The sequence below is a fragment of the Chenopodium album genome, chromosome 13 (genome assembly GCF_948465745.1).
Source record: "Chenopodium album chromosome 13, dcCheAlbu1.1, whole genome shotgun sequence".
Lineage (NCBI taxonomy): Eukaryota > Viridiplantae > Streptophyta > Magnoliopsida > Caryophyllales > Amaranthaceae > Chenopodium > Chenopodium album.
Window position 1 is genome coordinate 3,123,280 of NC_137846.1, and position 26,610 is coordinate 3,149,889.

General features: G+C 34.7%; 3 protein-coding genes across 4 annotated transcripts; all 3 read left to right on the top strand.

The window, feature by feature from the left end:
- Positions 1-1,137: 1,137 nt before the first annotated feature.
- Positions 1,138-13,036, top strand: LOC145574250 (type II inositol polyphosphate 5-phosphatase 15-like). Of its 2 annotated transcripts, XM_081631998.1 has the most exons (11): positions 1,139-2,254; positions 4,159-4,411; positions 4,912-5,722; positions 5,923-6,047; positions 6,922-7,006; positions 7,305-7,467; positions 7,570-7,610; positions 7,714-7,981; positions 9,074-9,197; positions 9,302-9,662; positions 12,234-13,036. In XM_081631998.1, exons 1-11 carry the CDS (start codon positions 1,429-1,431, stop codon positions 12,588-12,590), a joined length of 3,414 nt encoding a protein of 1,137 aa, XP_081488124.1. In that variant the 5' UTR covers positions 1,139-1,428; the 3' UTR covers positions 12,591-13,036. The 2 variants fall into 2 exon arrangements, with proteins under 2 accessions (XP_081488123.1, XP_081488124.1); XM_081631997.1 differs by having other exon boundaries at positions 1,138-2,254; positions 7,305-7,610.
- Positions 13,037-16,332: 3,296 nt separating this feature from the next.
- Positions 16,333-19,275, top strand: LOC145577075 (polygalacturonase-like). Its single transcript, XM_081634756.1, has 4 exons — positions 16,333-16,797; positions 17,619-17,908; positions 18,664-18,892; positions 19,015-19,275. The coding sequence occupies exons 1-4, from the start codon at positions 16,333-16,335 to the stop codon at positions 19,273-19,275; spliced, it is 1,245 nt and encodes a 414-aa protein (XP_081490882.1).
- A 2,065-nt stretch (positions 19,276-21,340) lies between these two features.
- Positions 21,341-25,061, top strand: LOC145574252 (2-alkenal reductase (NADP(+)-dependent)-like). Its single transcript, XM_081632000.1, has 5 exons — positions 21,341-21,710; positions 22,873-23,050; positions 23,265-23,431; positions 23,517-23,599; positions 24,512-25,061. The coding sequence occupies exons 1-5, from the start codon at positions 21,474-21,476 to the stop codon at positions 24,888-24,890; spliced, it is 1,044 nt and encodes a 347-aa protein (XP_081488126.1). The 5' UTR covers positions 21,341-21,473; the 3' UTR covers positions 24,891-25,061.
- Positions 25,062-26,610: the final 1,549 nt, after the last annotated feature.

A 26,610-nucleotide genomic window follows, 5' to 3' on the forward strand; every position in this document is an offset into this window, starting at 1 on the left:
AGTTTTATTTAAGTTCACGTGTAGTTTAAGTAATTCTAAATAATAAAAACAATGTACATACAACTTAAACATGGTATTTATATTAGTTATCTATGAATATGACACATGCCTTCCGAAATAGGGTTCTTAACGGAAATCTATATAAAATTCTTATCCATGAAATGAATAGGACATTGCTTGTAATAGAAAGAAGATGAATAAAAGTCATTATCATGTACAAAAATATCTATAAAATATTGCCTATTGTTTTGGGAATAGACTATGATTCTCAATAACAATGCTAAATGATTCTAATACATTGTATTGTCTTAAAAAAAAAATACATTGTATTTAACAAAAAATTACAAAATTCACTTATAATATCTGATCCAAAAATAAGGGTAAAGAAAAATACAATATGTAATTGATTTAAACAGTTATAAATCTTAAAAGTTGATTAGATATAAAGTATAATTCAAGATTTTTTTTTCTTTCTTTTGTTATTTTTTTTTTATCTTTTTTTTTTAAGGAAAGTATAATTCAAGAATAATCACACATTAGTTGATTTTAATCAAGAATGACTTTTACTAGGATCATTGCTTAACATAGGATAATACTACAAGCTTGTGCCATGAAAATTTGGAATAGAAGTTGCCATATGACTCTCTTACATGACTACATGCATGAATCTCCTATAAGGCTATAAACAAAAGCACTAATGGAGGCACTTTCTCCATTGTGCTATTTGTACCCCATCACAAATTCACACTACCATGTACTAAATACATACAATAATATGCACTTTGTACATTCAATAAAATGATTTATATCTTGTTCTGCCTTGTGTTTGGCCCACAATTCGAGGCTCAACCCACGGCTTACGTCTCATCCCATTCATTACATATTGTATTGAATTTTTCAAAAGACTAATCCAGACATTACCTACAACTTGCCATCAAGCCGTACTTGCAACGTCGTGTCGTGCTGTTGTGCCATGTTTAAATTTTTTTTCATATCAGGACGTAGCATACCACAAGTCCGTCCCGCCTGGTGGCCCGACATAACCTGATGCCATTCACCACCTTAAATGACTCCTCCCAAAGTGACCATACTATCGGTCCGTCCGCCCGGTGGCCCGACCTAATCCAGAAGCCATTCACCACCTTAAGTGACCCCCAAGTGACAAATCTGAATTCAATTCACCAATGAGCACCACCTCTTAAGTACATTAATTAGGCACTAACCTCTTTACTATTCTACTATTTCAATTCACCACGTCTTCCTCTCATTCTCTCATCTTAATACATCACAGTTGTCCTCTAACAGCCAGCCAAACTACCCTTTCTTCTCACTCCTCCTTCCTTCAAACTTTCTCTCTCTTCTCCAATTCCTACTTTCTCTCTCCTACATTCCCACCATTTTTCCTCCATTAATCCGCCATTTTCAGCCATGGATGGCCACCTCGAAGAAGATGATAATACCACCGACTTACTCCCTTCCACTTCTTCATTCCCTCGAACTCCCAAAATCTTCGATCGATTTGGTTCTTCTTCTTCCTCCGACGAAGATTTCTCCCCTTCTTCTGCTTCCGCCAATCACCAAAACCCTAATTCCACTTCCTCCAATGGCGTCGTCAAAACCGCTAGTAAAAAGCTCGATTACATGATTCAATTTCTCGATCGCAAGCTCTCTAAGGTTAATAGTAACAGTTCCAGCAATGGCGGTGTGGTTGTTGCTGGTAGTAATTCGCCGTTGCCAGAGTTTGTTGGTTCCGGCGGCGGTGCCGGGATTTTCCGGTTGCCAATTAGGTCGGCGGTTCGACCGGACCGGCCACCGTGTGTTGAGGTCAGACCGCATCCGAGGAGAGAGACTCAAGTAGGGCGTGGATTGAGGACGATTGTGTGTACTGATAAGCAGTTATGGAGTGGAGGAGAGAGTACAGTGAGGTGTTGGGAGTTTTCTGAGATTTTTTTGTCTCATGATGATGATGATGGTGGTGGTGGTGTTTGTGAGTGTGAAGCTGGTTGTTGTGAGTGTACCGGCGAGGCGAGGCCGGGGGATGAGATGACTGCGAGGTTTCGGGAGTCGGCCGAGGTGGCGTCGGAGGTGGTGTGTATGGTAGGGGATGAGGGGCAGAGAGTGGTGTGGAGTGGACATAAGGATGGAAGGATTTGTGGGTGGAAAATGGATGATGGTAGAAAAAATGGATTTAAGGAGTGTTTGTCATGGCAAGCTCATAGAGGGCCTGTGCTTTCCATGGTTATGACATCATATGGTGAGTTGGGATTTGATAATTTGATGTATTAGTATAATTATACTAGTATATGTTTGTGTTTGTTTTTGTTTGATGGATAATTATGTGTGAATTGAGTTTGTTTAGTGTCTTGAACTTAGTTGACTTGAGATGGATTGATTGATTGTATATGTATGTCCTCCGTTCTTTTATAATCGCAATGTGTTTATGTTAAGTTGATTGATGATTGAAAATGTTGGAATGTGTAGGTATTTAGTAAGATTTCCTTGCAAATGCAAATCTTTCAAACTTGTGGGATTTATATTATGGGTGCCTTTATATTTTCATCCTGAAGTTATTAGTCTGAATTGTTTTTGTTTTAACCTTTTTTAGTTATGAAATGAACTTGTGAACCTTTTAAACTATGTTTGTTGGAAAGACTTGGAACTCAAAAGGCTCGATTGAAATATAAACAAGCTCTAATCTGAGCTTATGAGACCTAGATCTTATTCTTATCAGGGCGAGAGAGCAGTGTTATAGAACTCAACTTTTGGTTGTAATAGATTCTGGGAAGTTGAATTTGAATGCTGTTAAAGGGGTATTACTGGTTTTGATTGCCTTTGTTGGGAATTTCTTGGTAGTTTTGAGTTTCTATTAGCTATACTCATATGTCTCTTGAAGCACATAATGGCTTTTGAGTATTCTTGCAAGTCATCATATTCAGTCATTTTACAGCTCTGAGAAATCTGAGTAGTCTTGGTGTTTGAAATTTTTTAGTTTCATATACTATAGAGTGTGACTGAACTACTGAAGTGATATTTAAAATTTCAAACTGTCTAGGAATTTTGTTCTACTGATAAACATAGCATAAGATTATTTGGTACAGATATACAGTTAATTTTGATGTATAAGCACCTTTGTACGCAAAAATTAAAAAAACCCACTCTGATTCAGATAATAGCTGAACAGTCATCCTTTTGAGTTTAATAGATTGTCCAGTATATATGTTTTGCTTCTCATTATAATTTCGTCATCATCCATTGACATTGATCAAGAAACATGCCTAGGACTCTGAAACAAAATAGGGTTAGTAGAATTTGTTCAGTGACCATCTGAGCGAACTCTGTATCCATAAATCTGAATTGTAAATTGCTTTCCATCAAAACTGGGTTGGAGAATGATTATAGTTACTCCGTAATAATATGGTTTATGGACTATATGAATAGTTGTTTATTAAGAAGAAAATGAGGTGCTAGCTGACGTTTTATATGAATAATTTTGAGTAACTTAATCTTAAATTAATTCATATGATCCAACTAAATTGTAGAGAATTTTGTTAACTAATATAAAGTTTATAATAGCTCAAGTGGTTAGAGCTTCTCTTCTCTTCTGGTTTTAGGAGATCCTAGAATTGATTCTCATCCCTCGCTTATGTGGCTATCTAAACACCAATTTGACCAACAAGAGTTGGCTCGAGTGGTAAGCAACTTGATGTCACTTAAGGGAGGTCTCGAGTTCGAGCCTCAGCGAATGCAAAAAAGGGAAAAACTCTTGTTGGGAGACTCACCCACCTTAAGTCAGGTGTGCAACCCGGATCCGATCCGGATGTAGTCGGAGCTAAGGTGAACCGGGTGGGGCAAACTACAAAAAAATTAAAAAAATAAAGTTGTTAATAATAAAAAAATTAATGCTGCATTAGCTTTCTATGTGGAGAAGGAGAAGTGATCTCTGTTCTCATATTGATCATGCAGGGCGCAGGCTTCCATGACCGTATCCTAAGTGACACTGCAAAAATAACTACCTTTTTCTTTTTCTCGGACCAGAATCATCCATTTTATTTCAAGTATTTATTGTTTCTTTACTGGCGGTCTGGTGTTATCCCCTGTCCTTACTCTGCATATTGGTTAATTTACCTTTTCATATTTATTGTCTGACCTTATTTTCAGGTGATCTCTGGTCTGGTTCTGAGAATGGCATTATTAGGATCTGGCCATGGGAAGCTATTGTGAAGGCCCTTTCCCTAAAAGCCGAGGAAAGACACATGGCTATCTTGGAGGCTGAGAGATCTTATGTTGATCTGAAGAGCCAAGTCACTATAAATGGTGTATGCTACATGTTTGTGTCAGATGTGAAGTATTTGGTATCTGATCATTCCTCAGCGAAGGTTTGGAGTGCTGGAGTTTTCTCATTTGCATTATGGTATGTCGTCCCCCTGGATGTTGTGTTTTGTATTTTTTTTTTTTAAAGCCTTGTAAACATTCATGGAAAGAACACCAAAACCTAATCTCAAATTGTATCAGCAGACTTCAGCATATTTCCTACCGTTACACCTTCGTATTGGACCAGGTTTTTCAACTATCGACTAACTAGGTTTCATATTCTCTTCACCTAAATCCCGTGTCAAATATTGGACAAGGACACATTACATTCCATATAAACCCAAAAAATTGCACATTTTATCATAAGGTGTCAATCTGATGGAAAAATGCCCATATCCAACACTAGTATGGAGAAGTTAACCTGAGGTAACGTAGAGTTGTAGAGTAGAAGTTATATGGCATTCGTACCAAAATGACACTGCTATTATTCCAATCGCATTGCAAGCACGTATTGTGATTCATATCGCAAAATTTGGTTGTTCAAGTTTGTTGCATTGCATAATAATTAGGCTTTGTCATTTCTTTCTTGAATCTGAACAGGGATGCCCGTACCCGAGAGTTACTGAAAGTATTCAATACTGATGGCCAGGTGGAGAGCTGGCTGGACAATGCTTCATTGCAAGATTTGACAACGGAAGATGAGATGAAGATGAGATATGTAGCTGCTTTAAAGAAGGAAAAGCCTCAAGGTTCATTTGGTTTCTTGCAGCGTTCACGTAATGCCATTCTTGTAGCTGCTGATGCTGTTCGTCGAGCTGCAGTCAAGGGGGCGGTGGGAGATGATAACCGGCGAACTGAAGCAATGATTGTTACGATAGATGGAATGATTTGGTCCGGGTGCAGTAGTGGCCTTCTTGTGCAGTGGGATGGAAATGGCAATCGTCTCCAGGAGTTCCAGTATCATCCTTTTGGTGTTCTGTGTCTTTGTACATATGGGTCCAAGATTTGGGTTGGTTATTCAAGTGGGCTTGTGCAGGTGGTAGATCTTGATGGGAATCTGCTTGGGAGCTGGGTTGCTCATAGTAGTCCTGTTATCAAATTGGGTGTTGGGTCTGCTTATATTTTTACTTTAGCGGGCCATGGTGGCATAAGAGGATGGAACATAACATCTCCAGGGCCTATTGACAACCTGATTCGTGCAGAATTAAGTGGCAAAGAATTTCTTTACACAAGGCTGGAGAATTTGAAGGTTTTGGCTGGCACTTGGAATGTTGCACAAGGAAGGGCATCTTATGATTCGCTCATTTCTTGGCTTGGCTCTGCATCATCTGAAACTGATGTTGTTGTTGTTGGCTTCCAAGAACTAGAAATGGGTGCTGGTGTTCTCGCAATGTCTGCTGCAAAAGAAACCGTAATACTTGTACCTTTACTCACTTGCCTCATCTCTGTTTGTTTCACCTATTGAAACCAATTATCTTGTGATACATGAACTCTTTGCTAGTCTAATATGTGTGTGTGTGCGTTTGTGTGTGTGTTTTCCTCTCATACATGAACTTTTGTTGAAGTGGCTACATTTGATCTTTTAGGATTGACAATCTTCCTTTACTGTAGGTTGGTTTGGAGGGTAGTGCTGTTGGGCAATGGTGGCTTGACACAATAGGGAATCTTTTGGATGAAGGTTCCACTTTCGAGCGTGTTGGTTCACGGCAGCTGGCAGGTTTGCTCATTGCTGTTTGGTGAGTACTCTTATGGCAAATGAATAACAGATTTTATATTAAAACATATATTGTTGCTGGCTCATTAAATGTAAAATTATTTTTTAAGTTATCGATTCTGTATATGAAGGTAAGGGGAGGAAGAAGTTTTTGGTGGGATTGCTTTTAGTTATGTTTTTCAAACCTCTTGATGATTTTTTTTATGGATGCTGTTTCTTAGTTCTGGCATCTTGGTATAGTTGATCCCCAAGTCAGAAGGGTGAGCAAACAAATGAAAGCTTCTGTGGCAGTCTGATCCCTTGCGAATAAAAAAAAAAAAAAAATAAATAAAAAAGAAAAAAAAAAGAGGCTTAATGTGGAATTTGTAATCATCATTTACTATTTTACTGATATGCTATAGACTTATAGTTACTAGTTTTGCTTCTCTAGTCGTGACACAATTATTGTTGAAAAATTTATGTGCACGCTCCTATTTTCTTCTTTAGCCAATGTGGAGTTCTTTTGATTGTGTGATAGTAGAAAATTCATATTGCATTTTGGAAACCTCGCTAATAGGTTTTATAGCATTGACTTATAATTGCTGCCTGGGGCCTCTGAGTTGTCAATGGTTCTAATTATGAGTTTGTGACTCTTCCACAACTTTTTTCAGGCACGTGAATCACTCATTGCTATGAGTCTATGACCTAGGCATTAAGGATTCTGCAATTCGTGATTTATTATAGCTTTTTAATCCTAATTTTATTTCAGTTGGTTTTGTGGTCTCCATTGGGCCCATGCCTGTATTTTATGACTGCAGAATTTTTATATTTTTTTCCTATGCGAATCCTTCCAGTAAACCTTTTTTCCTGCTTATTATGTTGACAAGTTATATTGTATATGCTTATATATATATAAGGGTGAGAAAGAACCTTGAAGCTCATGTTGGGGATGTTGATGCCGCTGCTGTACCATGTGGCTTTGGACGTGCAATTGGTAATAAGGTATGCCTTCAATTATTGGCAACAAGCCAGAAAATGCCACTTATTAGCTTGCTATAATTCTTGTATAATGTATTCTATCTTAATTGAAAATGACAAAAATGCACTCTGTAAACAATATACAACAATCAACCTTCTATGGGAATCCTGCCAGAGTATTGACCAAATTTCTATTTACATTATTACATAAAAGTATTGTGCTTATTATTCTATAAAGATTCAACTCTTAAGCACAAAAGAAGCCCAATGTCCTTTATATATCATTTTTGATGCCTGATCTGTACTTAGGGTTTTGTTTCAGGGGGCAGTTGCATTACGAATGAGAATCTATGAACGAACAATGTGTTTTGTCAACTGTCACTTTGCTGCACATTTGGAAGCAGTCAACCGTAGAAATACTGACTTTGATCATGTGTATCGATCAATGGTCTTCAATCGGCCGTCTAATAACAATGGCGCTGCCGGTATTATGCCATATCTTCTATTGTCTTGCTCGGTTGCCTGCTTCATATATTTTTCATGCTTTGTTTATCGTTCTGGCTTGTCATTGGCCCTTTGTCTTGCAGTTGGCGTCTCATCTACCGTTCAAATGCTTCGCAGCACTAGTGTAAGTAAATATTGCCGTGAATCTGCTATGTGGATGCCTGGTTTGCTTATCAATATGCAGGGTGTTAAAATGCTCCCACAACTTTGGGTGTTTCTTTTTACAGGGTGTGGGATATCGCTCAGTTGAAGTAATGCCTGATTTATCAGAAGCAGACTTGGTCATTTTTCTTGGAGATTTTAATTATCGCCTTGATGGTATATCTTATGATGAAGCCAGAGATTTTATCTCTCAAAGATGCTTTGACTGGCTCAGAGAGAGGGATCAACTTCGAGCAGAGATGGAGGCTGGAAGAGTATTTCAAGGCATGCGTGAAGCCATTGTTAGGTTTCCTCCAACATATAAGTTTGAAAGGCATCAGCCTGGTTTAGCAGGTATTGCTTGTAATTACATTTTTTTTATGTTGTTTATTTCATTTTTCAATTGTTCTACTTCTCACAAATTGTGGCTGTTATGGCTTGTTAAGCTTAAGTATTTATTGAATGTTTTGCTTCGTTTTCTTTCTCCTGTTTATGATAAATTTAACTTTTATTATCAGTAACAATTTAAAGTGTAGACTAGCACAATAGATTTTGTGTAAAAAGTTAGTCCGTATCACTACTCGTTCTAAATTGATGCCTGGTAGGGGAGTAGCTCCCACTTACTAGGAGTATTATTGTTATTTTCGGGTTTTTTTAATACTTCCTCCGTTCTTTCAATATTGCACTAATTGCCTTTTAAAGAAGTGTCACAAATATTGCACCATTTCCATTTTAGCCTTTTAGGACAAAAAGTATATCTGTTCACATTGCAAATACCCAACATATCCTTACTTTTTCACACTTATTCTTTATTTTGTGTTTACATCACATGGACAATTTTATATTTAACCTTTCTCTCTTTTCCTTTCTCCCACTACCAAAATTATTGTGTCCAACCTATATGGTGTAATAATTGAAAAACGGAGGAAGTAAAGTGGGTGGGGGATTGCCGACAGAAGATAAAAAGTAGAAAAAACTGAACAAATTTGACTGGAAGAGAGAGAGAGAGAGAAATGTAAAATTTTGAAGGTATTTAGGGGGTGTTTGGTTTTATTGTTGGAATGGATTCCATACTTCATTAATAGAATGGATTGTGAATGTTAGAGGGTGAGGTGGGTATGGGATTCCATGGATATGAGGGAGAGTTAGAACCCCTTGGGTACGAGATACCATTACTAAAAAAACTCAACTAAGCAAAAAACTAGGTGGAATGGATTCCAACTCCATCCCAACCCATTCCCAATAATCCAACCAAACGACCCCTAGCACCGTTGCAGTACTTGTTCCCTCGTTGGTGCTTTTAAACTGCATGTTGGTATATGCCATTTGCATAATTTAAGTTAGGTGGTGTACGTGTACATGGCTACATGCTGTTCTTATCCTTTTATCAAATTATTTCTTTTTCTGCCAGTTGAATGTTAAGTTTTTTGTTATTTTATGGTTTAGGCTATGATGCTGGTGAAAAGAAGCGTATTCCTGCTTGGTGTGACAGGATCTTATATCGGGACAGCCGCACTACCTCAGCATCAGAGTGTAGTCTTGACTGTCCAGTTGTCTGCTCAGTTTTAGAGTAAGTTTCCACATTTACATTTTATAGATGTCCTTTGTGGAGGTTTATTTGTCTTCACACTTTCTTATGTTTTTTCTTTAAATTCTAACTACTTCAAATGTTAGGTATGAGGCTTGCATGGATGTGACTGACAGTGATCACAAGCCTGTACGCTGCAAATTTAATTTGGATATTGCTCGTGTTGATGAGTCAGTGAGGAGACAAGAGTACTGTGAAATTATTGAATCAAACTCAAAAGTCCGCTCTCTACTTCAAGAACTATGCAGAGTTCCTGAAATTATTGTCAGTACAAACAACATAATTTTTCAAGATGATGGCACTTCACTTTTGCGGATTACAAATAAAAGTACAGTTGATAAAGCTATGTTTACAATAGTATGTCTTGGGGAGTCTATCATCAACGATGATGGAGTAGCATCTAATCACAGTCCAAGAGGTGCTTTTGGCTTCCCTCGCTGGCTTCAGGTATTTCAATTTTGTTATCTTAGCATATCCACCATTTTATCTGTTTTTTGTGACTAGTAATTAGAAAATAGTGACAGTACTACATGTAAATGAATTGAGGAATCATTGGTCTATGTATGCTTAATGGGTTTATGAACTCTGAAGCAAATTATGCATCTGATGGTACTCTGTAGTCTTTTGCATTTTTTACTGGAATTAGTGACTTGCAAAGATTGAGAGGGTGCTCCTGCAGTCTATTTGGAACTCAATAATCCTGGGGTGGAGAGTGGGAGAGAACCCTGATCCAGGCACTAGTTTCTGACTCGTACCTTGACAAGTGATCCACCTTTTGTCCATTTTTGGCTGATGGCAGTCTGTTGGATTCCAGGTGATGGATGGCCTAGCTATGATAATTTGAGGTCTACTAGTCCACCTCAAAATAATCAGCCACGTTTGACTTGATGGTCAAATCTCACCAACTTAAACCATTAAGTAGTCAAAATATGTACTGAACTGTAATGTTAGGAACATCATGAAGCTCCTATCCCGCTTTCTATGCTGGCAATGTTAGAGACCTTCGTTTACAGAGACATCCTTATGATAGGAAAATAGAAGTGTGTTTGGATAAAGAAAGGGGAGGGAGGGGAAGGGGAGGGAAGAATGATGATTTTTCCTTCTAAATCTCTCCATTGTTGGAGATGACAATTTCTCACAATTTAATCCCTGAATCCCTGCATTCTCTCCCCTCCAATCCCCTTCCTTCCTCATTTGGTATCCAAATGAAAGAAAGTGAAAGATACTTCAATCCTTCATTCCTTCAATTGAAACACACTGATCTTTGTTTATAGAGACATTCTAGTGATAGGGAAAGAGATGAGCTCACTGATTTTTGAGGTTGTCACCTCGATTATCGGACGTAGAATATTATAGGAAGTGTTTGTGGGATACAACACTGGCTCCAATTTCTTGCAAGTCTTTATTGGTTAGCCTTTATATGTCAGTAAGATACCCCCCCCCTCTTCCTGGTCCATAGATTTGTCGGAAGGCCAAAGCTCCTCTTAAGGTGAGAGCATTTTGGTGGACCTTGGCGTTGTGCTTATACTGAGACCTGCTCACACGTCTTGTTTCATTGTAAGTTGACTAGCAATATTTGGATGATTTTTTCTGTGGATAGAGAGTATCTAGTTATCCCACATACTGTTTTGGATCTGTTATAAGTCTGTTTTGTGGGCTTTGGAAGGGCAAAGGAGAAGATATGTTGAACTGCTTTGATGGAAATTTTGTGGTGTTTGTAGTTCAAATGTATTAAGTGAATTTCAAAGGAAATTACTTTGATTCCTGATTTGTTGTGGGATAGTATAACATAAATTGTACATATTCGTTGTGGACTAAGGCAGCTGGGGAATTTGAGAATGGCTGTGTGGGGGATATTCTATGGAATTGAGCTAACATATAATCTGTTTTTTGTTGTCATGATTCATGAGGACAACTTGTCCTCTGTTACTGCACTCACTGTTATTTGCTCATTAAAATATTTTTCTTAATGTAACTTCAGCTCCTTTTTATTTATTTACTTATTTATATATGTATCTATTAATTTTATACATTTTGGGTTCTACCTATTGATATATAGTGTTAGAGAATATATGAGCCTTACATAATCCTTTTCTTTGCAATGGAGGGAGAACGTGGTGCTGACTACTTGTCTCTCTTTATTGTCAGACACAATCTTGATATGGGCTGTGCCATTTGTGTTAGATGCGTTGTGCAGTTGGTAATATGTTAAGGAAGAGCCCTATATTTGTAGTTTTTATGGGATATATTTTCTATCCCTAGAAAGCCAAGCTTTTAAAGCAAGGGTTTATGTGACAAGAAATCATTTAGCAGGGTGTTGGTAGCTCCCTAAGACAACAGATATCTAGCTTATTATACCCATTGTATAACCCCCATATATGTCTAACTTATTGTACTCATTGTCACACCTACCAAAACGAGGTAGGAGTAAGATTCAAGCTGTGTGCGTCCTTGCCTTTTCATGGAATCTATATTTTTTTTTCCTGTAGATTCTTGTGATCATCATATGTTCAATGGGCATTCCCACCTTTTCAGCAGAATTTCTTAGCTAGTTTGAAACTGAGCATTAAAGGCTTGATTATCCTTCTTTGACTTATGTAGCGATACTTTTATTTCCTTTAGTTCCTCTGTTTGATCCTTTAATTATCAAAGTGATGTGAGAATTAAAAGAACCTTTTTTTTTTCTTTTTCTGTTTGGACGATAGCCTCTTCCATTATTATAAATTTTTCTACATCTTCCCTTGCCTTTTGTTTCTTTTATTAGAATATTAATTATAGACCTTGTGGTCTATCTTCAATCATGGAACATAAGATAAAAGAAGAGAAAGTGGAGTTGCCTTTTTTATCAAAACAAATTAATAGATTAACTAGTATAACAATTGGTTTTGATGGCTGCACCTGAAATTTTAACTGAGTACTTCATAAAAGAAAAACACAGAGCAGTATTTTATTTTATTTTTGGTTATATCACTACTATATCTTGGAGTGTAAATTGAGTGATACATGATTTTTCTTCAGGTAACTCCTGCAAAAGGTGTGATCGAACCTGATCGTACACTGGAGGTCGAAGTTAATCATGAGGAGTTCCAAACCCTAGAAGAGTTTGTTGATGGCGTTCCCCAGAATAGTTGGTGTGAAGATGCCAGGGACAAGGAAGTCATTATGGTCGTAAGGGTTCATGGAAGTTGCTGCACTGAGATTGGTAACCACCGTATACGTGTTCGTTACTGCTGCTTAGCCAAGGGTAAAAGATCCATGGCTAAAACAAGGAACGAGAATAAAGTCCAGTCGAATCTCTTGCAGAGGTCAAACATCCAAAACCTCAATGCTTCACTTGACGTTTTTGACAAGCTGCGTAAGCTTCGCTCTCCTTAACACTGGTCATTAATAATTTTCTTTGTGACTGTCACTTTTCACTTCACCTCCGGAAAGTGCTTGTACTGAGGATTATCGATCTTTCCAGGCAACTGTGAGGTTAAGTGCATGTAACTATGTAAGTGTACTTTTGTTGCTGTGCCTAACAGGTCGTTTTGCTGAGTTTTAGGCAAACCATAATCATCATTGTAAATAGAACCTCTAAATGGTGCTGATTTGCATTACATTCATTTGCTGATCACTGTAGAATTGATTTATAAAAAATTTCTGCATTGAAGCAGAAATTTGTTGTATGTGTACAGAAGGCATGTATAGAGTTGAATGTCTCAACCCCTTAAGGAATTAAAAGGGGGGAATGTGCTCATTTAAGAATTTTGAAATTGAGAAGTTGAATTCATTAAAACCCATGTATACAGTGGGAGTGTGGTACTGCTTTTTTTTTTTTCCTTCCTCTATCACTTATTTTATGATTTTTTTTAATTTTATTTTCTGTGGTTTTGTGTGTTTTAGACTTTTCTACAGCTCACATATTCCTTTTGAGTTTTGACCATAAATTTTGATTTATAGAACAAACACTTGTTTGGCTCGGGCGATGCACCGGAGAGCTCGAGAGACTTATTAGTTTGTTGTTTTTTTATTTGTCATTAAATCATAATACCATGACAACAATAAATTATTTTGGATATTTTTCACTTTTATGATACATTCTAATATGTATGTATTTATTTATTTTTGTAGATTTATAGAACATGAATTATTTGTAGTTAAGATGGTAATAAGGGTTGTCTTTATTAAAGAGAGGTCTAGTGTTCAAACCTCTTTACATGCATTTTTGGTTAATTATGACGCGAAACGTGATTCTAGTGCGAGAATAGATACACGTGGCACATTGACATTTTAAAGAATGTTTTTTAATATATAAATAAATAATAATAATAAAGTGTAGATGTAGATATAGATTACACTTATGAGGATTTTGGGATGCATATACTTTTGAAATATCAACTTTTTATATTTGAAATGTCGGAAGTAGATGAAAAGCTACACCCAGGCGACCTAGGCCCCCAAGAGATGTTAGTTGAGCTGGTTTTATCTGCCCAGTTGGGGCGAGGATAGGAGGTTTAGCCGGTGATGGCCTGATGGAGATGAAAATCACATCATGGCCAGCACAGCAGAGCTAAATGGGTTCACTTCAACTGTTGACGTTCTCATTAAAATGGTGATTTAAAAATATAAATTTCATATGTTGAAATTTCTATATATATATATATATATATATATATATATATATATAAAGAAAAGAAAAAAAAAAAAATCAAAAATCCAATAAATATGAATACTCCAGTATAAATTCCATGGAGTATCAAACAAAAAATGCTAATGGATAATCAATCAATAAAGCTATTATCTACACACTATTTAAGTAATACTCCTATTTAAGTAATGTTTTAAGAGTACAATCAACACATGATCATTGAGAACTTAGGATAAAAGCTAAAAATAAATTGCATTAGTTGAGGAAATAAGAAGGAATATACACTATACATTGTATTGAAATATATTATGACTAAATTCCAAGCTAGTTGATAAATAGTGATTTGTGACCGTGAACTCTTAATATAAGAGTAAGAGCGTATACGGTTAATTAGTTGTTGTAATAGTTGGTAGTTATGTAAGTAGATTGGTTGCTGTAGTATGGAGTATTAATTAGAAATAATAAGTATATGTTTTAGCTAGTTGTTTTTGTAGCAATAATGACTTGTTACGTTATGCATATTCAACTAACCCAACTTTTATTGACTGCATTTTAATTAACTTAAATAACATATATCATATAGTACAACATTGATTTCTTTCAAAAAAAAATATAGTACAACATTGATCCTACTAGAGCTTTCACAGTCCTTAATCCAGAAATTAATCCATGTACAAATGAAGCAATTTAATTAATTGATTAATTTTATGTTTTCGTGGTTTCGCGGCTAGCAATTAAAACAAATCAATCATAGTTTTTTTTATTTTTTATTTTATTTTTTTATTTTATTTTTTTATGCTTTGAGTAGAAAACTGAAAGTGCAAATAGTTCATATGAAGTCATATCTGCCTTCATTTTTTGCGTTGCTTTGAAATATGAAAGTCTAAAAGTCCTTTTTGCCTTTTATTCTGGTGTGCCGAATCTTTTACTTAATCTTCATTCATATATCCTGGAGTACCAGACTAGCAATATGTACGGTATTTCTATACAAATTTATTGCTTAGCTTCAACCTGTGGCTTTCTATAACAAGAATAATAAGCTAATTGAGAGGCATAGTCAACAGTGGCTAATTTATGATTATGTAGATTTTCATATTATTGTAAGTCGATCTCATATCATACACTACCTTGTAAAAAGAGAGGGGAGAGGCTTACCTGACTATGTAGCGTTGTCATCTTTGATAGGTTGTTAATTAATAGTAATGGAAAAAATCGGATAAGATGTCTAGGTCAAAAGTTATATCTTACAATAAACTTATTGGCCTTTGCCTGGAGACAATATAATCGACAGTGTACTTTCACTTATCAAGTCAGTCAATTTTTCATTTTTTGTTACTGATGCGGATCAAGCATCAAAATTCTAGTCTAAATGATAGTAGTTTGTTATTTTATCTTTTTCGTAGTCGTATGATTTACTTAGGATAATATTTATCTTTTTAAAAGATATTGTTAGAGTGTTAGGATTTAATTTTATCTTTTAGATTTGTTTATCTTATAAGGCATGTGATTGTATGCCCATAAATATTTGTTTTATTAATGAGAATAGAGAGATTGATTGAGTTTATGAAAATATGAAAATTGTGAGTTAATTCGAGTTAATCGAATTGATTTCAAAACGTTGCTTTTCTTTGAAAAGATCAAAATTTACGTTGCTTTTCTTCTTGTTTTATTTGAAAAGGTCAAAATATTTTGAATTAGGTTTGACCCTAATTGCTAATATCCCTTTCCTTGGTTTAATCCACATCAGTTACATCATAGTACCTTTTTTTTTTCATCGAAAAAACATTCATACTTCTATATAATAGCTAGAGGACATGCTTACAAATATAACCTAAAAATCAGGTGACATGATAGCTTAACTTCATCCAATTCCCATTTTTTGTCCATAACATCTTTCACTTTCACTAAGGTCAATCTTCTAGAAACATAAAAACTTTCATTTATTTACATGCAATCAATATATTCAGCTTAATAAGTACGTACTATATAATTATACTACTTGACATGTATTCAAGTTTCAGATTACGAACATACTTACTTTTCTTCAATGCTTTTACCACCATATTCATAGTGCACGTTTAACTTCCGTACAAAGCCGTATATTTGACTCAATCCCATCTATTAGCCTTTGTTTGGCGTAGTTTTCTTGTTAATTACCACTCCCATATATTCATAGTGTACGTTTACCTTCTGTTCAACGCCGGCTTTAATCGCCGGATTAGTGACTAATTACCAACTTATACTCAATCTTTCATAAAACTATATAAATACAAGGTGCCTTTAATATCTTCTTCAAAACAAACATTTTCCTAGCTCATTTCCCTAGAAGACAAACCATATCTTTTTGTCTCGTAATTTAATAGACCATACATACATACCTATCATATCGACAGGTCAAGTAGGTCTCGAAAAATTGTGTTCAAGACCCTAAAATCTAACAGGCCAGGGTTTCTAGTCGGATTAAATTTTGTCCTAGCGGCCAATAAAATGGCCAAGTTTATCAAATACATATTGACTATATGTTTTTATTGTACGTTTTTCATTAACCTACCATCTTCTATATCAGCTGAAACAAATGCCTACAATGTGCTAGAATTTGGTGCTAAACCAAATGGTTTAACTGACACGAGCAAGGCCTTCCTTAGTGCATGGGAGGCCGCTTGTAAAACGAATGGTTCGGCTTCGATTACTGTCCCTAAGGGGAGGTACTTGCTTCATCCCATCGAATTTCGAGGTAGTGATTGCAACAACAATGATATAACCTTCTACATCGATGGAACCATAGTGGCGCCTCTTGACTATCATGTGCTTGGTGGTGTGGATCGATGGGTGTGGTTCGACAGGGTTAGTGGTGTTACCATTGATGGTCATGGTTTTTTTGATGCCAAAGGTACCTCCTTGTGGAATTGCAAGAAGGGCAAAAATGGTAATAAGTGTCCTCGAGGTTCAACGGTATGTATGCTTAGACTTCCTACGTTCTTTTTTAATTGCAGCATGCAACATTAATATTACTATCACATATTCTCATTTGACCGTTTTTTTGTGATTTTTTGTATTTGTATTGATATATACTAAATATAATATTTTTCAAAATGTCAAATTTTCATACAAAATAATCAAATATGTGATTTTAAGTTTTTAACATCAAACACTCGACCTTATTGGGTAAAGAGCGAGATATTAATGAGAGTTTAGCTTTTTGAGAACAATTAAATGATTTGAGCATATATAATCAACTTTTTTTTGGTGTTTGGAAAAAATAATAGATGATTTAAGTAGCTTATTAGAGTACACTAAGTTAATTTGAAAAAGTAGCTCAATCCAACTTTAGTTTTTATAAGAGCGGTTATTTAAGCAATTCTTGCAATAAAGATTTTTAATGTTACGTTTGGTAAAATAGATGATTTAAAAAGTTAGTCAAAACATTGCAACCAGCTAATTAAACCAATTGCAACTAGTTATATCAACTATAGGATAACTATTAGCTAATTACCAAACAGATCTAATTAAAATGTAAAGTCAGAGGTAGATGTACGACTAATCAAAATTGAAAGGTCAAATTTTCATAGTATTCAAAATATGGTAGTTCTGATCATTTTGTCATTAGCGTAATTAGTGCGCGGTTATCAAATTAAATGATGCATGTATTTACTACTCGTATGGAATTGCATAAAAGTGGGAGCTTACCAGATTGTCAAAATATAGTTATTATTAATTAAATATAATCAAACATTAGTCAACTTCTAATTATTTTATTTCTACTGTGGTTGTAGACTTTAACCTTTACCAGCTCCAACAACATAGTGATCAAAGGAATTACTTCACTAAATAGCCAATTATACCATATTGTGATCAATGTGTGTAAAGATGTTTTAATTGAAGCTGTCAAGATTAGAGCAGCCGGAAATAGCCCTAACACCGATGGCATCCACGTCCAAGAATCTTCCGGTGTTAATATCATGAACACCAAGGTTAAAACAGGAGATGATTGTGTCTCCATCGGACCTGGAACTAAAAACTTGTGGATTGAACGAATCGCGTGTGGCCCTAGTCATGGTATTAGGTAAGGAACAACTCGTCCTTATTACGTACCCCTTTGTCTTACAATAAAAAAAAGTTTACTATTCGAATTAGTTAAAAATTTGTCTATATCAACTTTATATCGTGCTACAAATAATTTAATATAAGTAGAGAGAATTAACTGGTCAAGCATGCATGTAATAAGAAATTTAGGTCTGTTCCCTTTTAATAGTCACTTTTGGTAGAAAATCACGAAAATTAATAAACATAAATAAGAAATAGCAAAAGTACATTGAAAAAGTAAATTTACATTGGGTATGCAAAAAAGTAGAGAGAGAAAGTAATTAAAGTACATGAGAAAGTAAAATTTACATGGAAAAGTTAAATTTACATAAATATTTTTGCAAATGGGAGAGAATTTTGGTAAAAAAATAATATTAATGGTACTTAAAAAAGCAAATGTGATTAACATTTTGGGTCACCAAAAATGACATAAGTGACTATTAAAAAGGGGACGGAGGAGTATTGTATTAACGAAAAGTGTAAAAATTAAATCATTGTTCAACATTTTAGTGTAGTACAGATGTAAAATGTGTTTTTAAGTCTAAGTAATGAAAGTTTGACTTTGATTTTCTTTGGTACTACGTAGTACATACTGTAATAAATAGTGGATTTTACGATACTGAAACTTGTCATGGAGATTGCTGATATACGAAATATGAATTATATCAGTTTTTTTTTAAAAAATAAATTGTTATCATTATTATTATAATTTTCTAAAATGTAATATCTATGCAGCATTGGAAGCTTAGCAAAAAGTATGGATGAAGAAGGGGTACAAAATGTAACAGTGAAAACAGCGGTAATTTCTTACTCCCTAACTGGAGTGAGAATTAAGTCGTGGGGAAGGCCTAGCAATGGCTTTGTCCAAAGGGTTGTTTTTCAAGATGTTCTCATGCGATATGTCTGGAATCCAATCATCATCGAACAAAATTATTGTCCACACAATAAAAATTGTCCCGATCAGGTACATATATATATGTACTATTGTACTCAGTGTAACAACTTATGTGACGTAACTAATTAGAGGTCATATAAACATAACATTCTCTACTTTTCTAACTCGATTCTATTAACATGACCTAACAGGAATCGGGTGTACAAATAAGTGATGTGAAGTATGAAAATATACGAGGAACTTCATTAACTGAAGTAGCAGTAAAATTTGATTGCAGTGCTACAAATCCATGCACTGGAATTCAACTCCAAAATATAGACATCAAGTACTACGATGCAAATAAAACTCAATCATATTGCAAAAATGCAGTTGGAGAGATCTCAGGCTTGGTTCAACCCCAAAGTTGTTTGAACTTAGATAAAGAATTCCACGTAACTCGCGTGCCTGAATGATTTTATTTTATTTATTTATTTATTTATTTTTGAAGATTTGTGTGTACATAGTCAGATAGTCTGTATTAAAAAAAAAATGTATAAGTGTGTTATGTTTACGTTACTATTTTATCTTATATATATATCAATATAATCGTGTTTTTCCAATAACTTAGATCTTTTTATAGTATAGATGCCTAAAAACTGATATCCGAATTTAACACTATTCTAAATGATTATCGTACATTAAATTAGATATGGTTATGGTTGTGAGTCGGGTATTGACTATAAAACTGATCAAGTTTGACAACATTGGGCCGGTTGGCTCAAGACCAGTATAGTCTAAAAATGAAGGTACATAGTTGGAATAAATTAGCAAATACTCTTAGCAAATACTCTCAAGATTGCCTTAATAATATCTATAGTTTGTTGTTTAGAATTAGAACTCAAGATTTGTGGGACATATCATTAAAGTAATAATCAGAAGAACATAATTAGAAGAACTAACTTGTAAATTAGGGTGATTATCAAGTACTCATTAATGTGCTGGTTTCAACCATGAGATATGAAAGCTAATTAAGTAAACAATGAAGTGCATTCAATTACTCTATCATTTGAACTAAACTTTGCTGTTTTTTGTTTATGAAGTAGAGATCAGAAAGTGAAGGTGGTTCGTTGTGGAAACAGGTGAAGCAACTTGGGTTTTTGAGTGAAATGCAACTCTATCTTCACACTTCATCCGTTTCATTATAGTTGACACATATACAGTATTTTAAGTACATTAGTCAATGTAGAATTTCAAATAGAAATACTTTCAATATCAATACCTACAAAATTCAAATATCAACATCAATACCTTTAAATTATTTCCTAAAATTGTACTCGTACCAATGGCGAATGCATGTGGCCTTGATGGGGAGCATTTGCATCCCCATTTTGCAAAAAAAATAATGAAATTCAAGGCTAAGTAAAGTATGCACTTCTTGGCCTGTTCTGTTGAGCTTAATTTCAGTTCAGTTAAGTTCAGTTCAATTTAGTTTCTAATATCCTTCTCTCATAAACAATTCATTTCAACTCTATTCAGTTCAGTTTAATTCAGTTCAACCCCAATCAATTCAATTAAATTGTTTTCGGTAAATCGAAACAAACCCTTATTCTAATAGCTTTTGCTCTCCCAATTTCAAATTGATTTCCTTAAACACAAAACCAAGTTATAGAAATTTTAAATATATCATATAGAAACTTAAATGATACTACCTTCGATTTTTTTTAGTTGCAACTTTGGAATATTTTATATCTCAAAAATAATACCCCCAAAGTTGCAACTAAAAAAAACGGAGATAGTATATTATTTCTGTTTTATAAATATTGCAAGGTTTACACTTTTAATACTATTCACACACTCTTATCATAAGTCTTACTTTGTATGTAACCACATATTGTGATTTATACGTCATGAAAATATAGTAAGTTGAGGTTTTGTTATAAAGTTCTCTTAAAGCTTAATTTGTGCAATAAGAGACGATGTAATTACCTAATTACCTCATATTATGTTGCAATATAAAAGGAAATTTTGGACCCCATTTTGAATATCTAGATCCGCCACTGACTTGTACTCCATATTAATATAATACATATGTCAAATTCACTCGTCTATTGATGTAATTAGTGTTTATCTAATGTGTGGTTAATTTTTACCTCTAGATAATATGAGTATGTCGAAAAATAGAAATGAACCAATGACATAATTATACAACTTAGGGCCTGTTCTGATTGACTGAACTGAATTGAACTTAACTTATTGAAGTTGAACTGAACTGAATTGAACTTAACTTATTGAAGCTGAACTGAACTAAACTGAATATTTTATGAGAGAAAGAAATTAAAAACTGAACTGAAGTGAATTGAAAATAATCTGAAGAGAATAGATCCTTGGGTTAATAGAGAGATGATAACAAATGTCACTCCGAGTGAAAATTAAAAAAGACAAATGTTGTGATTAATTTGGAAAAAAGTGGGACAATGGTCCATTTAATGCACCCATGATCCTACAATTCCAACCCCTGCAAGGCTGAAATTCATCAGTGAAACCAATCCCTGCATTAGCAAATTTCTCCTACCAACCACCAAACACAGGCAACAATTTGCTCACTTATATAACCAAAATAAAACTTTGAAAATTACCAAAATCACATCTTTTGATCAAATCAAAAATAAAAATGGAGATAAAAGAAGAAGAAGTGGAAAACAAGCAAATAATACTGAAAGGGTACATTGATAGAGCTCCATTGGAATCAGACATGGAATTAAATGTGGGAAATAAAATTAAGCTCAAAATTTCAAAAGGGTCAAACTCAATTCTTATTAAGAACCTTTATTTGTCCTGTGATCCTTATATGAGAGGTCGAATGCGTGAAAATTACGGTTCTTACATTCCACCTTTTGTTCCTGGCAAGGTATATAATTTAAATCTTTCATTTTGCTGAAATTCCCAGTAATTATTTCTTATTTTAATCATTTTTTTGGATTTTCTGTATTGTTTAAATGTTTATGCTCAATTTCTTTTGATATTTGATAATAAATTTAGTTGAGCAGTAGATTTATGATTTATGAATAAAAGGGAAAATTGATGTGCTATTGAATATTCTTTGAGAAGTACAGTAGATTGTTTTGTTGCTGAGCATATGTTGCTAAAGGGTGACCCCAAAACCTGAGATCGAATACGTACATTATTTGTCTTTTGTGACTCTGTCTACGCCATAAAAGATTTGAAATATAATGCTGTCCATTTTTAAACTTTTGACCTTAAGTTAACTACGCGATTTTAGTGCTTCCCATTCAATATGGTAATTGCCAAAATTTTATATGAGATGGTGTGAGATTGGTGAATCTAATATGTTTTTTAGGGATGACTTTAAACATTTACAAGTTAATTTGAGATCATCTCACCCAACATTGGCCGTTGCTATTTGGGGCATCAACTGATGCACCCTTGCACAGCTACATTAGATTATGACAAATTGACAAAACTGTTAATATTGGGATTGTCACATTTAGTACTTCATCATTTTTGTGAAACGGTTTACATTATGTAGCAAAAATTTCCTAGTTATTTGCCTTGTATTTTGAAATGTGAGGAGTGTAGTCCTAGCCAAGGCAACTACTCAATGTCTTAATTAGTACTGCTAATAGAATGCTTGGGTGAATTTAATTTTTTTACATGTTTGGAGGGAGCTGGCCGTTTTATCAGATTATCGGATTCTAGGAGTACTCCATAATAGTTAAAGGCCTATAGTGGCTAGATCAGTTCCTAAGTTTCTGTTCTTCATCGTCTTTGTTATACTGCCATTTGAGCCTTTTATAGACTTCTAAGGGTTAAACTGTTGACATATTGGTGTTTTTTTCTTCCTTGAGTAGTGGAGGCACTAGGCAGAGCATGATTCTTCTCGCCTTATTTTTCATGTTTTTGAGAAAATGATATGATATTTCTGCCTAGACCATCTTCTTTCTTACTCCCTCGGGGGAAAGGAGGGGATGGAGCCCTGAAGCATATTTTAATTTTACCAGACACTAGTTTTGTGCATAACTCTAACCATGTTACCATGTATTGTTGTCTAGCCTATTGAAGGATTTGGAGTCTCCAGAGTTATAGATTCAGATGATCCAAATTTCCAGCCAGGAGATATTATTTCAGGAATGACTGGCTGGGAGGAATACAGCTTAATCGAGGATACAAAGAAACTGAGGAAGATTCAGCAAGATGACATCCCTCTTTCTTATCATATCGGTCTTCTTGGTATGAAACAGACCTTGTTTTCCTTTCTTGATGCCTTTTTTTTCAGAGCAACTTATTGCTAGAGGAGTAGCAACGTAAGTCCTAGAGCCAATTAGCTCTCTGTGACTGTGCATCTTGGTGGCTCCATATTATCAGTTACTTCTCAGAAATGATTTTAGAGGCTCGTTCTCTTCTGAGGCCAAAGTGTTCTTACTTGATTGATCTGTTTATGCAGGTATGCCTGGATTTACTGCTTATGCAGGCTTTTATGAAGTCTGTTCGCCAAAAGAGGGGGACCGTGTTTTCGTCTCTGCAGCTTCTGGAGCTGTTGGGCAGATCGTTGGTCAACTTGCTAAATTACATGGTTGCTATGTTGTTGGTAGTGCAGGCACAAAAGAAAAGGTAACGTTCTTTTTATGACGGTTCTGCATAATGTAGTTCTTGCATGCATGTTCTGTAGATTGACTCTTTGGTCCCTGCTTGGTAGGTTGATTTACTGAAAACTAAACTTGGATTTGATGACGCTTTCAACTACAAAGAAGAACAAGACCTTGATGCAACTCTTAAAAGGCAAGTAGAAAACTAGTTCTTTTGCTTTGTTACTTTTCTGCATGGCCTTTAATTTCCACTTACATTTGGCATTTGACAAGACAATCTAAGCTATTTAGAAATATCAATCTTGATGTATTATTGCTGAAATGGTGGAGATAAGCTGTATTATTTGAATTGTGTGTGTGTGTTAACATGGTCTTTACTGATGGGGTTGTAATTATTAAAGACTACCTTTATCAATGCTGCTGATGAGTACAATGCAAAGAATGCTCACCTTCAGTTCCTTGTTTGCTATAATAACGAAATCAGGGATGCCAAACTTATCTATCACAGATTATATTCGCTAGCATCGTGGGCTAGGAGCATCTGGAATTATTTGCAGGATATTTTAAAAGCTTGAAAGCAATTGGTAGTCTTTTCACAATTCAGCTACCAAAAAGAAAAAAGTTGAAAAGAACTCGACCAAGTAAAAACATCACTGTCAACATCCTTAATGTTTGCTACTCTTTTGCTGGATGTAACAGATTGTGTAGTTTTTATTTGGTAATGTCATGGAATAAGTTCAGTCCTCCCGACCATGCTTTTTGCATATGCTCATTATGTCAGTACATGTTTTAGCATATATTCTTAATGTTCGACACTAACTTAGGATGATTATAAGCCCCCTCTGATCCTATAAGTTGTTTAAGCATTGAGTTGTGGGACATTTGAAACTTAGAAATCTGCCTGGCTTTGTAGCTTTTGATGCATTTACTTCATTTTCTACATGATTTAGACATGCAAATCCTTATTATGTTCTCACACATATTAATGTCAGTTAAAAAGAAGTTGGAATTGCTTTGATATGAATGTAAATACCTTATCAAATGATTCTGCAAATGTCCTAGAATGTGATCTTAATATGATGTCATATCTGCCAATTCTAAGCAGATATTTTCCTGAAGGAATCGACATATACTTTGAGAATGTCGGTGGGGCCATGCTCGATGCTGTGCTCCTCAACATGAGAGTTCATGGTAGAATAGCTGTTTGTGGGATGGTGTCTCAGCATAGCTATCGTGGCGAGGAAGGGATCCACAACCTATTTACACTCATCAGCAGACGGATCAGAATGCAAGGATTCATTCAGAGCGATTACTTACATATGTTTCCTAAATTTGTTGAGCATGTAGGGGCTTACTATAAGCAAGGGAAGATTGTATACATCGAAGACATGAGTGAAGGATTAGAAAGCGCTCCTTCTGCTCTTGCAGGGCTTTTTACTGGTAAAAATGTGGGCAAGCAGGTTGTCTGTGTGTCCCGTAATTGATACAATTACCACAAATTGTTCCTCGAGACTCCTTATGTTGTTTATTTGAGGTAAATCATTGCTCATAATGGCACATTACCTCTTGCAAATGTTAAAGAATTTCAAATTTGTCCATTACTAGTAATCCCAATCAAGGGATGATAGATCATGCACAACTTAAGTCTATACGTTTATGGCATATACTGATATACCATTAGAGATATGAGATAATAATGTGTCCTTTGGGTGATTAGATTACGCTTGATATTAACATTGGAATATTATTCTATTAGACGGCTTTTGGATGTGTAGAAAGTCTGGTTTCCAATGGCTTTTAGACGATTTTGTATTCTAAACTTATCATGGTATCGGAGCAGGTTAGATCACGATTAAACACAAGCTTTCTTAATTCTATAATCAAAGTATTGTAGATGGCTTAATTCAACTTTCCTTGTTTCAAATCCTGCCGGTGGCTTCCCCTCCCTTCCAAAAAGACGAGTTACGTCGTATAGGTTCAGAAAAATGGCCTGATCTAGTTAGTTTTTTAGCCCGTCATACCTGACTATTGTTGGGTAATTGGGTTTTGACCAAGAACATACATTTCTCAAAAATTAGTAAAAAAAAGAAGAAAAAGTCCATGCATAATTCCTTAAGAACCATGGGGCTAAAAAAAAAAAAAAAAAAACTTCAGAAATCAGTTGAAAGTCTTCTTAAAATACGTAGTATGATTTTGGAATGACATGATACATGTCTAAGTCAATAAAAACTTTTGAAGGAAATATTAATCAAACGTCTAGCTTGTGCGCTTACCTAACAAGTACGAAGTATGTGATAGTGTGATACGGAGTATAACCATATATACTAGGTTGTTTTCGGAAAATAAAATCCCATATATACTAGGTTTTAGCTTTATTGACCATCAGCACCACGATGGCGTTTATGACTCCCACATTTTATACACTTAGCTCGATAGTTGGTGTTGTTGGGTCTAATTAGTTATTTTAATCTATGATAATATTATTAAAATTTAAGGGAACAATATGGTCACGCCATGTGTCACCCTTTCCACAATATGACTAGGCGACACATGTGTGTGAGGTGACATCCTACGTGTCACGTCTTTCCCCAATATAAATTGATTCCATCGGCATTAATTAAAACTCTATAACTTTAATTAAAAAAAAAAAAAAACTCTTCATATGTATAACCTCCAAATTTAATTCTATAACTTTAATTCTCTATAATAATGTTTAATTTTCATCAAAAACTCTTCATATGCATAACCTCCAAATTTAAATTTGACATGCTTATTTTAAATATATATTAATAAAAGATCATATAGATTATTACTTCGTATATATTTCACTCACTTATTAATAATCCGTATTATTTAACATTAATCCTTTTTATTAATTTTGATCAAACTTAATTATAAATTTACGATTTATCGGGGCATCGTCCGGGCCAATAATTAGTTTGGCTTTTTATATTCCACATAACATGAAGTTTTACAAATCATGTACAAAATATTTTGTAACTTCCAAAACACATTTTCTGATTTTCATTTGCACTTAAAAGTGTTACAATAAGTAATAATTCAATGTCGAATATGTATAGCAATTAGAATTGAGAAACACTTGACTGCAAATGAGACCGTCTCACACCAACTTATTGTGTAATATTAGGAAAATGTAAAACATCATCCCATCTTTTTTCCTAAAAAATATTATAAATGTGTGAT